This window comes from Miniopterus natalensis, chromosome 6, assembly GCF_054644295.1.
Source record: "Miniopterus natalensis isolate mMinNat1 chromosome 6, mMinNat1.hap1, whole genome shotgun sequence".
NCBI classification, from domain to species: Eukaryota; Metazoa; Chordata; class Mammalia; order Chiroptera; family Miniopteridae; genus Miniopterus; species Miniopterus natalensis.
The window spans coordinates 81,270,045-81,285,594 of NC_142086.1; the positions used below are offsets into that span (position 1 = coordinate 81,270,045).

General features: G+C 43.3%; 1 protein-coding gene across 1 annotated transcript in view; it reads right to left on the reverse strand.

The window, feature by feature from the left end:
* CYYR1 (cysteine and tyrosine rich 1) overlaps positions 1-6,732 on the reverse strand; it is a 70,273-nt gene extending 63,541 nt beyond the window's left edge. The window contains exons 1-2 of the mRNA XM_087817929.1: positions 6,478-6,732; positions 1,245-1,347 (exon numbers count right to left, since the gene is read on the reverse strand). Coding sequence (XP_087674055.1) covers positions 1,245-1,347; positions 6,478-6,550 — 176 coding nt within the window. The 5' untranslated portion in view covers positions 6,551-6,732. The remainder of the gene's footprint in view (positions 1-1,244; positions 1,348-6,477) is intronic.
* Positions 6,733-15,550: the final 8,818 nt, after the last annotated feature.

The window sequence follows — 15,550 nt, forward strand, 5'->3', positions numbered from 1 at the left end:
AGAAGGAGACTTCATCTCCTTTCCACCAAGTCTTCCATGAGAAAAAATTCGAACATTTTATTTAGAGTTTACATGCATTTCAAAGAATGCACTTCCATTCATCCATCTTTATTACAGCCTGGCCTTTCTCACGTAATCAGGACAGTCTTTAAGAAGATCCTGAAGTCGGATTCTTCTCGGTCTTACTCAGAGAGACATGCTCTCTAACATCAGCCCCAACTCTGAATCGAGAAAGTTTATGTTGCCCCAGTGTTTCTGTTCTCAGGAAATAGAGGCTGAATTGGAAGCTGTCTCAATGTTCATCCTTTAGGGCCCAGTGTTGCCTGGCACCACCTAAGGCTTCATAGGGCATGAGCTAAGCCACAGCAGGACAGCTGCCAACTCATCCTGATGGTCGCCTGAAAAATAAAAGCTAAGGAGAGCAGAGGCCAGGCTTCTGCTATCTCAGGGTCACGGGTGGTTCTGACTCAGGAAATTCTTACGTGCCTAATTCTCTACCTTTCCTTTCTCACCTTGCATGTCTGTGTGGGGACACTGAGAGCTGCATGCTTTTAAGGCCCACATCCCCGAAGGCAGTTCCTGCTTCTCCGATCCCTCTGACCAGAGGCATCTCTAGAACAGGTTCTCAGTCGATTGTGGAGAAACGCTTCCCACAGTCCCAGGGCGCAGGTCTCACTGCTTCGTGCAGCGGCTGTTACTTTACATTGTTGGTGTCTCGGCTGCCTGGGCTCTACACTTGTTCCCTGAAGTTGCTTTAAACGCATTACATAGAAAGCTGACATTTCATATTTCAACTGTTTTTTACTCATAATGTTCCTTTTCCATGATATCTGCTGAATGAGTTAGGCAAATACATGGATGGCAAAATAAACCGGCCATAGTTAAATGCCAAATTCTAACATAAATTTTTCGACAAAGCAGACAATGTCATTTACAAGGTTGAAAAAATTATCAATGATACGAATAAGGTCTACTTAAAACATTATTTTTATAAAACACAAATTAAGCAATAAAAGCATATTTCTTTTAACTCCCTCCTAATCAAGGCAATTTATTTTGTATATGAATTTGTACATTTTGTCAAGTAATGTGCTAGGTAGTGAGGATTTAGTATCTCCAATAGAGATTTTATGTCAACAGCCACTCTTAAAATTTCCTGCCCACTCCTATAACTTAGTACTCTTTGTAAACATAACTGGGCATGGGAAAGGGCGTCAGTAGTGTCAAATCTGACCAATACTCACGAGAGGATATTCCCAATATAGGCATAGTAGGAGCAGCAGTAGGGAGTGGTCCCATCGCAGCAGTAAGACCTACAGTCTTTGCCACACTGAGCAAGACAATCGTCTACAAAATAAAAACAACATATGTCCAGTTACAGTTCTGAAATCACAGCTTCATGAAAAAGTATTCCATTCCAGACCTCGATCACTCCTCGGTGCATTTAGAGTTTCGTTTCATGTACTCAGAATCTAAAGCAGTTTGTAGGCATCTGAACTAGTCTACCTTCCCTATTAGACATAAAGCTAGAACGGGCAAAGACCATTCTTCTTCGACTCTCCTGCAGCAGCCCTGGCCAGGTTGCTGAGTGGTTAGAGCGTCTTGGGTTCCATCCTGGCCAAGGGCTCCTACGTCAGTTGCAGGCTTGATGCCCTACCCGTCGGGGATCGTGCAGGAGGCAACCAATTGCTGTGTCTTTGTCACATCAATGTTTTTTTTCCTCTCTCTCCCTCTCCCTTCCACTCTCTCTGAAAAAGCAATGGGAAAAATATCAAAATATCCTCGGGTGAGAATAAGAAGAGAGAGAGGGAGAGATCACTGAGTCTCCAGCATCAAGCAGCATAACCGGCGGCCAGAACTGATTGAGACAATGACGGGAGGGACGAATGATCCAGCTACCCATTCACATTGTCAGTCGAGTTCGGATCATTTTTAAATGAGAAAGTCTTTTGACTTTAGGGTGTTACTCTCACCTTCATTTAATGGAAATAATTTTAAAATAATGTACTTTTTCATGGCAATGCATTTTATCTTTTCCCTTCTTTACCATTTTCTACTTTCATAAACACAGTTTGCCTACATATGGTAACACAAAGGAGTCTGCACATCCTGTCGATGCATTTGGATTGGAAAATAAAAAGTGTCCCTGGCTAATTAACTTGTGAATAATTAAGAGTTTAATGTCAGATTGAAGAATCAATAATCTATGAAACAGCACTGTGGGAAGGGGGAAAGGTATTTTCTGATTAAAAAGGACGTGTTGGAGCTAACAAAGCCAAATTACTGTCTTTTCCCCCCACGTTTGGTAAGGAAAATTATACCCAAAATGTTGAACAAAAATTACCCTGGCTTTTAAAAATTCTTTATTCCACCTAAATAATTTATGTTTAACACGTTAAGGTTACCATTTAATTATAGTCAGTGGTATAAATTATAATGGATATGCGAGTCTCAGGTACAGGATCAGGAAAACATTAAGTATGGTCTGATAATTTAAGTCAGATGTTCAAAAATCACAAAATAAGTCATTTCCAGCTCAGTCTCTGAAGGTAATATCAACTGTTTTCTAAATTATAGAAGACTTCTGCTTTCTTGCCCAAGTCCTAACATAAAAGTACAAGATGTTATATCCACATCTATATGTCCATGCAATTGATTTATCTCGAAAGGGAAATTTAGGTTCTGCTTTTAAATTGCCTCCCTGCCAAGATGATTTTTTACAAAAGGATGTGATTAAAAAGTAGCAAAGTTCATTCACCTTTATCAATAATGCGTGGCCTTTGTGGAACAAGTGAAAAAAGTTCACATTTTCTTTCCCTCAATTTTTTTTCTACCTCATACGTTAACAGACTTTAATGCCTTCTTCTGGGATGCTGGAAGACGGAATGAGAGGGGGAAATAATTACCTTCGTAAGATGCAGTAATACTGCTTAAATTTACTCGAAAAATCTGAAGATGGAAATACACTGTAATGATTTATTGACAGTGCATGCTTTTTGCAGAGTACATAAAACCTTTAAAGGCTATTTATTGTATCATTTTCCCAGTGAATGTTTATTGGTCTCATTTTTTGTGCTGTTTAATTAATTCAAATATTTAGACTGCTTGGTTGCCTCAAGCGCTTAGCAGGAATGTTTTGCTTCCTGCTTTTAAAAGCTACTAAAAGCCACTCAGAGACAGGGAGAGCCGATGTCCCCACTTATTCTGTGGGAGCAGGACAACCAATGTGTAAGCAGCTTCATGAGGTGCTTTTTAAATGATGTCCAGGACAGTGACATCTTACTACGATCTCCATGAATATCAAAGATTCAGTTACTACTATTGTACTCCAATGGCTATTATTATAAGGACGTGGTGATATAAAAATATTTTGAGCCAGTGTTACGGGAAACCAAGCCCAAAATCTTGTAGCCAAGCAGCGCTGGATTTTACCTGCAGCAAACATTTCCGTCATGTCACACGTTGTTCATTAGTTTTATGGCATTTTCCAGCCCTCTCGTCTACTTCCCAGAATTAAATGACTGAAAAGGGCAGATTTAATAGCACGGCAGATACATTCACAATCACGTTTCCAAACCGAGGTTCCAACCACACCTCAAAGCTTGTTTTGATATGTTACTTGCTTCCTCCAGTTTATTTGAGACTAATTCTGTGAAGATCAGAGTTTGAACGATACAGGAGCATTCTCTCATTTGTTAAAAAAAAATGGAACATTCCAAAGACCTTCAGAAAACAAATAATATTGCTTCCAATATTCAAGTTAATATCCTTGAAAATCACCCAATTCAAACTTTTTTCAGTGACTAATTGAAGGCACGATCTGGAAGAAGGTTCCCCACCCCAACGCCACCTTAAGGAATGTGTCCTATAGGAAAAGCAGCATCTGGCTGCAAACGTTTGCTCAGAAAAGGTTCTTAAGCTACAGCTGAGGATAAGAGAGGAAGGAAAGGGAGGGGACAGAAGCCACGAAGGCAAAGCCTTGGCCAAATCCTGTCTTTGTGGCCTGCACTGGGAGTTGGACAATAATATAAACACTTCATTGGGCCTCTCCAAAAGCGATTCCACAGTCCAGCATGATGCTCTGGGTATAGAAACGTGCTCTTAGTTCCTTAACAAATGGAACATGAATTTAACACATTTGCTTTGGGGAAAATAATTCCGGTTATGGACAGCGCATCTACTTGTGTTTCTGTCCCATTCAGGCTGGCAATTCATTGAACAGGGTGTCTGAGCCATTCTTACTTCTGCAGGGCTCCCCCATCTCGTCCCATCCTCACTTCCAGCGGTAACTCTGACTTCCAACCAAACGGAATCACCTGTTTTTGCACAGACCCATCTCTTGGCTTTTGCCTTTGTGCTACTCCATCTCCTTTGTCCAAGACTTCCCTATCTTTCCGAGGTCTAGTTCCTAAAAGTCTTAATTCAGTTTTTTCTGAGCAAATACTGGTTGAGCTCCGCTTATGGGCCGGGTGTTTTGCTAGTGTCTGAGACTATTACGCTGAGCAAAACAGACATGGTTTTCACAGAGCTTACACTCCTAGGCAGCAGTGAGACCCTCTCCTTTGAACACCGACAGCACATGGCTGTACCTCTCCTATGGCCCATTTGAGGAACGGGCACCCCTTGTCTCCTGGCCAAGACTCAGAGCCTGGGGGCTCTGTCCTGTGTATCACTCCCCATAGCTCACTCAGCAAATAGTAGCTGAACGAGCACGGCCAGCGTGAAAAGGCCCCTGAAATAAAGAGTTCAGGATTGGCACCGAAGCACACATTCAGGAAACATCCCCTGTCAAAGACGAGCGTCGCTGGCTTAGGGCTGCGTGTTTTGTAGCTTAGCCGGGAGAGATGTGGAAGGAGAGGAGGAATGAATGATGGAAGGAAACTTTCTAAAGGACCCCACCTTGCAGCAGGCCAGCTCTGGGGGCTCCTGAGCCTGGGGAAAGGACTACGGGGAGGAAGTAGGTGCGAGTTGGCAGCTTTCTGTGTTCCTCAGGGAGCGGGAGAGGCAAAAGAATGAGAGAAAGTTGTTCTCCACGGTGAGCGTGCGTGCGGGCAAGTGAGGCTGTCACCGCTTTCTTCGCTCTGCCCGATTTCTTATTTCTGGATGCTTTTGAAAAACAGAGGAGGTAGGAAAGAATTCTCATTGCTTCAAGTAAACTAATAAAGAGATAAAACCACTATCAACACAGCTGATTCTGCTGGTCCCTCAAGTCCTGAACACCTTGGATGACTTCAAAGAAATGAGAGCGAGCAGATTCCAATGCGGATTCTCCTCATTAAGGAGGAAGCGCTTTCCCGACTTTTATGAATTTCAGCATTGGAAAGTCAGCATTTTCCCTATAAGAAAGTATCTTTAACTTAGGGAAACCACTCCTTTGCACTTGAAGGAACAGACTGAAAAGTTCCGCAGGAGTTGCTGTGTGTCACTCCTCGCAAAGCTGCAAGAGGAGTTCAAAGCTTTTGATGTCCAGGCCATGCTGACGAGCGTCTTCATTTCAGCTCTAGCGCCTTTCCACGGCTTTCCAAGCCAACCTTTACGCATATTAGAAGGTAAGCCGCAGGCCTACGGAGACAGCATCGCAAGGCCACGGGTACCAGCCTCTGGTTTTCCTCACAGGAAATCAGAGACACGAAAACATTTTGCAAAACACGTTTGCTTCTAGCTTGTTTTGTGACCAGAAAACAGATGCAAAACTCCCGTTTAATTAACTTAATCATGAGTAAGGAATGAAAGGCCACATCATGGGGCTCCGTAGCAATCGCAAAACAGGAAAACCACTTTGCCCCATCAGTCATCAGCGCCTCTCCCTGAGAGTGACTAGGAGGAGGGCAATGAGATGCCCTTCACCCACCAGCAAGGGCTTAACGAAATCCCCGAAAACAGGCTAGACTCTGGGTGAACTGTCTCCCGGAGGCCTTATGTTTGACCTCGAAGCATCCCACTGCCCAGGCCAGCACACTTGGGAATCATCTCCTAAAGAACAGAAGCAAAGGCCTAAGGGCTTTTATTTCCAAGAGGCAAAAGGCGGAATATTCAGAATTCGAGGATGGAGGGCGCAGCGAGTAGCTTATACTGAAATGGAAAGGTCACCACACGGGTTTACTGGGAAACTTCAGGTGCTTTTACAAAATGTTTTCCTTCCACCCCTTAGCCTCCAGTCGCCCCGATTCCTGAGTGGTGGACACGACTGGGTAAACGTTACGCTATCCAGAGAGTAAAATCCCCTAAATGTGGGGTTGGGGTTTCCACGTTGCTTTGTAGACAGAGAAGGGCAACGAAAAGAAAATTGAAGAGAGGGAAGGAAACGTTCAAGGAACAAAACAAATAAACCGCGAGCCAGTGGAGCCGAGCGCGCCCGCCCCGCGGGGACCCCAGCATCTCTGCGCTCCCGCCAAGGTCCCAGCGCGTCGCCCCGAGCGCGACCCGAGCGCGGCCCCGGGTCCCCTTCCCGCCCCCGGCCGTCCCCGTGTCACTGACCTGCGTACGCAAAGAGCAGAACCAACTTTGGAAGCAAGACCCCTGGAGCCCCGGGCAGCCTCCGCGCGTCCATCCAAGCCGGTGGCCGGAGGTTTGCGCGCCAGGCCGGCCGGACGGACACACAGACCGACAGACTGCAGCGAGGGCTGGCGGGGGGCGGAGGGCGAGCCCGGAACGGGAAGGGGATGGAGGGATGCGGGGCGGTCAGAGGGAGACGCCAGCGCTCCCGACGGCGAGGGCGCGCGGAGACCTGGCCATGGCGCGGAGCCTGAGACGGGGCGCGGGGGACCGCACCCGCCTGCGCCGGGGCCCGGGGCCCTTTGTCTCCCGGGCGGGGCTCGGGCGGGGGGCGAGGCTGCCGCCGGGCGTCCGGGGCCACCCCCTCGCGGGGGGTCTCGGGGGCGGCGCGGCCGCGGGCTGGGGGCGGGGGCGGCCCCGACTCCTCCCCGCGCTCCCGGCCTCCCTCCTGCGGCGACCCCGGGGCGCGACCCTCTGCCGGGGGACTCGGGACCTTTCTGCTCCGGCTGTTGCTATGGAGCTTTCGCGGGCTCCTTTTGCGCCCTTTCCTCCACTCTTTTTTTTTTTCTTTCTTTCTTTTTGAGGCAATGGATGAAGAGACCAAGAATCTTACTTTTTTGTCTTTAAACAAATGTAGGATGTTTTCGAGGTGTAAGGTACTGGGCAAAGAAAGCCAGGGGTGCAGATGCAGCGTAAGTGGAAAGGGCACAGAGAGTACCCCGTGTCTCTACTGAAAGCTAAAAAAAAAAGATGCTTTTTTATTAAACGCCTAAAGCATTTTCCATAAAGTAAGGAAAGCGACGCACCGCGAGAGCGCGCGCCGGGGTTACTGTTGCTGGACAGCGCTATAGAGTTACTGGCCTACGGGATGCGACAAGAGAAAGGAAATAGGATTATAAAGGCTGCAAGGAAAACTGTCACTTGCTTTTGTACATGAAAAATCAAAGAGAATCAACTATAAAGCTCTTAATTAGAGGTGCACGATTAAAACTTCAGTGGCTTTCTTTTGTGAAATTAAAAGTCAGTTGGAAAGTTCTGTTATGCGCACGAAGGAATGAAAGACATAAGTAAACGGCGATACTTGATGGAAAAATTCAAGAGTTTAGAGGTATCGGTTTTCCCTAAATTAACCTATAAATCTGGAAATTAAACTGAACTCAGTAAAAAATACCAACATGAATTTTTCAAACTGCTCTGATTCTAAAAACTGCACAGAAAATAAACCTGTAAGAATATCCATTAAAAATGAGTAAATGAGATGATAAAAACATTTCCCAAGAGGATAGGCAAGGGAAACCTTTCAATTAACTAAACAAGAGTTCCCAATATATGCTGTTCTGAAGTAATATTAGCTCAATTTAAATTTTAGAAAAGGAAACTTGTCGCCCAGATTTTCACTGTTTTTTTTTTTTTTTTCCTGCTTCCAGATAGATGGGGTATATTCTCATTTAGTCTTCATATGCATACATAACTTCACATAGCTGAAGTGTAGTGTTTGCTCAAATTTATATACTGTGCTTTTTTCAGTTAACATTGTATCTTGAACATTTTCAGTATTTGTACCATCTCCATAACCTTTACTGTCAGTAGCTGGTGACAACTGCATTAGGTTGTTTCAGCATATTTTGCTCAGCCCTTCCTTTGTTGCTGCAATAGTCTTCTTACTGTTCTGCCCATTTCCACTTTCTCATATTCCATCAGTTTTCCAGGCATTAGCCTGAGTAATTTTTTAGAAATAATTTCAGATCCCCCCATCCCACTGATTGAAATTCTTTTTATGGATTTCCTTTGCATTTTGAATAATATTTTGAATAGACTCCTTACCAAGACCTACAATGCCATGTACAATTTGGTTCCCATCTGCCTTTCTGATTTCTTATCACATTTTCATCTCTCCTTACTGTGACCTGGCCACAAGAGCCTCTTGGAGCTTCTCAGGAGTACTGATAGTTTTCCTGTCTCACTCAGAACCCTAGCTCATGCTCTCCCATCTCTCTGTGGCAGATCTCTCCCCAAATCTTAACCTTCAGAGATCACCTGGAAGGTCACTTCTTCAGATTTCTTCCCTGATCACCCTCTGTTATTCTCAATTAAAACACTGTATTGATTTAACATGCCTGCCAGGAAATTATGATGCATATTAAAATTTGAGAACCATTTGTCTAGGAAATTGCTGTCCAATGAAAATATCACATGAGCCACGTATGTATTTAAAGCTTTCCATAGCCATGTTTAAAAAGTACAATGAAAGAATGAAATTAATTTAAAGATATATTTTATTAACCTTGGTCGATCCAAAATATTATTATAACATATAACCAACATAAATGATTATTGAGATATGTTGTATTATTTTTTATATTGTCTTCAAAATCCTGTGTGTGTTTTACAATTAATATCCCATTTCAATTTGGATATTAAATTTCTATCAAAAAATCTGATCTGTATTTTCATTTCCTAAAATTTACAGTTGAACAAGTAGATACACATATCAAAGTTATTCCAAATATACTTAAAAGTTTTCTATTAACTGAATGAAGCAGCTGACTTGAAATTTTAATTTAAATGAAAAAATTTAGTAAATCAGTTGCACTGGCCGAATTCTGAGGGCTCAAGAGCTGGATAAAGCTATTAGCCACCATATTGGATGGCACAAATCTAGAAAAATGCCCAAATTACACCATGAGGACTCTGCATCTTAGGCACCAAGTGCTACTACAAGAATCCCTATTATTGGTCCCTCTCTGGCCTATGTGACTTTTTTGCAACACCAAAGCACACACAAAAAATAGACATCTGTGAGTCTTCATCTTTATGGCACTTTTTTCTGTATTTAATCTCTTTTTCATGCATATGACTGGAAGGGCCATAGTCATAGCCCCATAATCTAGTTATTAGAGAGTCTGGGAATGTTGAGTTGTGGCATCTTCCTTGGGGAGGCAAGACCATGTAGGTGGAATATTTGCAAATACTGGAAAGGTGCTCTAAGAGTGCTGGGCAGTCACAGAGGGTCTGATAAATAGCCACTACTTGTCCCCACTGCAGTGTGAACTCCCAACTCAGGGATTTCATCATTTTGTTCATGGATCATTTGCTCAGAGCTTTAAACATAGTTTGGCTCAAATGGTTGTGCAATAATATTTGGTTTAATAAAGAAGTTTATGGTTCACACCAGAGAATATGTACTAAGAAATACAAAACATGTTCGTTTCACATTCTGGGAAAATCAGTTTCAAGATGACACTGTTCTGAGGAACACACAAACTTACCTATTTTCTTTTAACCTCTGCAACTACCAGGATGATTTCTCTGATATCTTCCAGGGATTTCTCTGGATGATAAATTAAAAATGGAACATGAACGATGGCAGAACTGAAGGGTAGAATAACCTTGAGTACACAGGCAAGAGTGCTCCAGCTGGTGATTTCTGGAGATGTGTGTCAGGAAGCTTGCTTACCCAGACTCTTTAAAGAGAGACTGACTTGTCTGTGCCCCTGCTCAAGGGAAACTGCAGGAAGGGATTGCAATACCAATTGCCCTTTCTCCAGCACAGACTTTTTGATTAGATTAAGAAAGGGCATCTGATCCAAGACTAGTCAGTCTATAGACTGGCAAGCCATTTATGGCATTACTCACAGCAAAAGGAAAGTTCAGCCCGTCAGATGAATTCAAATTCAGAAATACCAAAATAATGAGGCAGGCGCTAGCAGGAGCCGAAAATGCAGGAGCGTGATACTAGGAGAAAGCAGGCAACTCCGAGGGGTCATTGCTGGCCTACGTTACCGAGGAAGCAGTAGCTGTGGATAAACAGAAGCAAGGGTGTGGAGAAAAGTTAATTAAATGTACATCTGTATATGTACCGTTTTTAAGTCTATTCGGGCCGCTAGAACAAAAATCCCATAGACCGAGTGATTTATAAAGAACAGAAATTTATTTCTCACAGTTCTGGAGGCTGGGAAGTCCAAGATCAAGGTGCCAGCAGCTTCGCTCTGGTGCAAGCCCGCTTCCTCGCCATCTGCCTTTCCCTGCATCCTCACATGGTGGAAGCAGGTAGAGGGCGCTGTGGGGTCTCTCTTATGAGGACACTAATGCCATTCAGGGGGGCTCCCCACTCAGGACCTAATTACTGCCCAAAGGCCTCATCTTTTAATACCATCATTTGGGGGGGGGGTTAGGATTTTAACATGAATTTTGGGGGGGGAAACAAGAATTCAGATCATAGCACATATATACACACATGTACACAAACGTGTATACACAGATATACACACATACACACATATTCACATGTACACGCACACACAGCTCTGGTTGTTTCCTTCTAATGTTTCTTTCCAGGTCTTCAAATGAGAAACCTTTTATTATACCCTCTAATTATGTTTTGGGCTCCGAGTCAGATGTCATTTATTTAGCAGGTCTTCCCTCACTTCCCAGGCTAATTTTACCTTCTCCATTTCTTCCCCCACCGCCATTCATTTCTAACACATTACATTCTTATTTTATATACAGCACTTATCACCACCTGAATTAACTTATTTATTGATGGATTTACTATTTGCTATCAATTTAAACACCGTGATGGTTGAGGCCCTACATATCACAATCACTGCTGCATGTATGTGCAGTGTCCCCAGTGGTGCCTGACATAGTGCGAGTGGGAAATAAATGTCTGTTTAAAAATATGTGATAAGTGTAAATTATGTATGACATACATAATGTCAGGTTGGTAGACAGAGAGGAAATACTGAGAACTGCAGACTCTCAACTCTGCAAATAGTGAAACACTTGTACAAAGATCAAAGGATCCAAATGCCGAGTTCCTCAGAGCCACCTCGGCTCCTGCCATTTCCTGCTTGTCCCGAGATCATACAGTAACTCTGGATCAAAAGTATTGGCATGTCTCGCTGCAAGGCATTCCAAGTCATATTTTGTTGGTTAAATTAAGGAGTAGAGGATCTTTCTTATGTTTGTCACTCTCTCTTCTTTTCTCTAGTAACAGTACTCTGATTTCTCTCTAAACTAGTGGTTCTCAACCAAGGCCCCTCCCCCCCCCAAGATACATCTGATAATATCTGGAGACAGAACTGGGATGCTTCTAAATATACTACAATGCTTAGGGCAGCCCTGCCCAACAAAGTTATTTAGTGCCAAATGTCAATAGTACTAAGTTGAGAAACACTGCTGTAAACTAGCACCCCACCCATTGTTCTTAAACAAATGATGTAGTGTTTGTTTTGATCCAAATCTGCCAGTTGTTATCATAGAAGAGTTGGAATAGAGAAATCAAGTTAACGTAGCGAGGCTTCTCATGAACCAGGCAGATTGATTACGCACAGGTATCTATTCTCTCTCCCAAACTTTCACTAAAGAAGAATTAAGGATCAAAAGTGTATTGATTAATAAGGTCAAAGAGATAAGAGAAAACATGTCTGTAGACAAAACTTTTTATGGGTTTTGGAAGCTAGGAAGTCAGTTGAGGAGAAGCACCCGACCTGGCAGATGGCAAAGACACCTTCACTTGAGTATCTGCAAAAGTTACTCCCACTGTAATGTTCAGAGCTTGGAGGCGTAGATGACATGGAAGTCAGTGGTAGGAAGCAGGAGCGAAATGAAAATGATTGGTTTAAAGTGAGTATATAGAAGTAGGTGGACTCCAGGTCTCCCCTGAAACCATGAAATGCCAGTTGCTGGGCTTTCCATTTTCTCCCTCCTCTACTCACTTCCCCCTTAGCCTCATGAGCACCTCGTATTTGGGCTCTAGAAAATTCAAATGAGAATTTCTGGAATCAGTGATACCAAGCGACTAGGCTAATATAAGCGGGGGGCCAGTGGTATGAAGTGGGGGTGTTGGACTCAGCCTCATTATTCTCGGTAGACCATACTGAGAAGTTCAACATTTATTCTCAATGTGGCAGAAAGACTTCGAGAGTTTCAAGAAGACAAGTGCCATGATTTGATGTACGTTTTACATTTTTTTCTCTGATTGCTATATAGAAAATGGATTAGAAGGAGAGCAAGGATAAAACTGTGGGAGCTATTTTTGTATTTCATGGTGATTTGGATCTGTGTGGTGGCAGAATAGATGAGAGAAATGGATGATTCAGCTCCCTTCATGAAGGTGGAAGGACAAGGGAAAGCTGTGGATGGACTCTCTGTAAAAGATGAGGGGGGAGGGGGAACAACGGATGACTTTGAGTTTTTAGTTGAATAATGAGGCAGATGTTAGCCCCATTCACCGAGATGAAGAAGGCTGAGAACAGAAAGGTTTGAAAGTGGGGGTTTGGGACAGTTGAATTTTGCACTTGTTGCGATGTCTATGTAGATATCCAAGTGGAGCTGCCAAGCAGGCAACTGGGGGATGGCTCGGGATCAATACTACAGGTGTAGATTTGGGACTCATCACTAAATTAATGGTGCTGTGGGTTGAATTGTGTCCCCTCCCTCCAAAAAGATATGTTGAAGTCCTGACTCCCGGTACCTTAGAATGTAACCTTTTAGGGAAATATGGTCATTGCAGATTTAAGTAGTCAACTTAAGATGAGATCATACTGGAGTGGAGTAGGCTCTAAATCTGATATGACTGGTGTCCTTATAAGAAGAGACCAGACACAAAGATATGGACACGTGAGGGGATGACATTATGTGATGATGATGGAGGCAGAGACTGGAATGATGCAGCTGCAAACCAAATGAAGCCAAGGACTGTCAGCAAACCAGTGGAAGCTAGGAAGAGGCCAGGAAGGATTCTGCCCTACAGACTCAAAGGGGACAGAGCCCTGCTGACAGCTTGATTTCGGACTTCTGGTCTCCAGAATTGTAAGACAAAAGCTTTCTGTTGTTTTAAGCAACCTAGTTTGTGCTACTAGGCAGTCGCAGTGGTACCAGGCGATAGCAGTGGTCAGGAAACTAATGAGGTGGTACTTAAAAGCAAAGGCCTGGTGAAAACCTTCAATGTGAGAATGTATACAAAAGAGATCTAAGAACCAAGCCACGAGGCACTCAACTGGGAGAATCCATGGTGTTGCCCCGGTTTCTGGCCGGTTTTTGACGCCAGTGGCACGTCAGTGCTTCCTCACACATGCACAAGCTTATTGTACCCTCCCCAGACACTCCAGGCGTTTGTCCTGCTTTCCCCTGGGGTTGTCTTTGTGCCTCTGTCTTTCACAATCACTCGTACCAGTCAGTGCTGCCTCACTAAAACCAGACAGAGAAAGGCCGGCAACCTTGCGAAGTGCCGCTTTTATTACCACATGTAAAAGGAGTTTACAGATGTGTAAATTCACAACTAATCAACCATGGAATCAGAATGTTAAAATCAGAGTATTTCAAGACTCAGTCTCTTTAGTTATATCCTCGCTACAGCCAATTATGGCAATAATGAGGCAGCCTTCACGCCATTATGAACACGGTGATGTTCTGCTTTAGTGAACACATAGACCCTCTTTCATAACATCTGATGCAATCCATATTCCGTATCATAGACCTAATGATAAACCTGCCTCTAGTGTGGGACATTCGAGCTAACCAGGAGGAAGTCTTGTCTTCCGTCTACTGGGATCAGTGCCTCTGCTCAGTAATTATTCAGCAAGCACACAAGGCTTCTCATGTATGTTCCCTCTTGACTATGAGAAAGACTATATATACTTGAAGCAGGCCTGCCATCTTTCATTTCTCTAGGACCATGCATTTTTTATTCCTATTTCTTAATGTGAGAAGCAGGGCTGCAATAATACTTCTCTTTTATAGAGTTAATTCAAACTTAGGAAGGTGAAGAGGCTTATTTACTAACCATCCAGAAGTTAATTGTGGGATTCAAAGAAACCTAATGTTTTTCCCCCCTATCTGTTCCCCAGATCATAGGAGAGGTTTCAGTTTTAATTTAGAATCTTTCCCCAGACCTTTGTTCCCAAGCCCCAGCCAGATTTTCTGTCTATCCAAGGTTATTCCATCCACTTGTGTTCTGACTTCTGTTTCCTTCTCTCTCCTAATTTTAATCATCCTAAGAGAGTATTTTTTCTGCAAGTCTTTCTTATTTTGCAATTTAGCATCCCTTCCTTTATTCTCTGGCTCTTTCCTGTGTGTGTAAACACGACTACAGATGTTTTAAACTGAGAAACAATGTAGCCTCTTTGGTAGTTTTAACTGTTGTGCATAAGTTCTTGGCAAAGCTATGTCTCTACAGATTTTGTTGCTTCTCTGAGAGATGTGTTTCTGCTTTATGAGTGTACAGGAGTGGGCAAATTAGGTATACGGTTGTGAATATGTGAGAGTTTATTCTTGTATTATTTATTAATTATTGCATTATTTTCCATAGGAACAACTATAACCTATTTTTGCCCACACCTGTATTTATAGTGTAGTCTGCTTGTATACTGTAATTTACTCTTTGAGATTGCATGTATTCTTGCTTGAGCAGCTGTTTTCTGGAATGAGGATCTGAGATGAAAAGGGCTTCAGGAAGAGATATAGACATAATTTTTAGCTTACACTGGAAATAAACCAGAAAAGGAATTGGGAACTCTGAGATCAGTGTATACAGGAGAGGCTGATAGTTACTCTCTGTTGTAATTTCCCCCTTTATCGCTGAATCTTCAGTAAGGCATTGAAAGGTCCATCCTGGTCTTGGCCCTATGGCTCATGATGCGGCCAGACATGCTCAGGATGGTGACAGCGGTGGGCACCAGTCCTGGATGGCTGGGCCTGGCAGGGTGGCAGCCTTATGCCAAAGCAGCAGTGGCCAGCTCCTTGAGAAGGACAGTGTATTTTGGAAGGGATCCTGGGAAAGTCACAGGTATAATTAGAATATTATTAAGTCAGTAGGAAAATAGGTATGGGCCCAGCGTCATGGCATTTTGGGGCATTCAAAGACCTGACCTTCAAGTCTCATGAATACAATACTATCTTCATTTCCCCTCCTTTATCGAAAGAGGGGGGAAGACTAGACTTTGAGTGGTGGGTACATAAAAATATTTTTGAAATCCTACATTTTTAGAAATTTTGTGCGAACATAGCTCATGGAAACACACAAACAGCTACCCACTTCTAGCAGTTCACA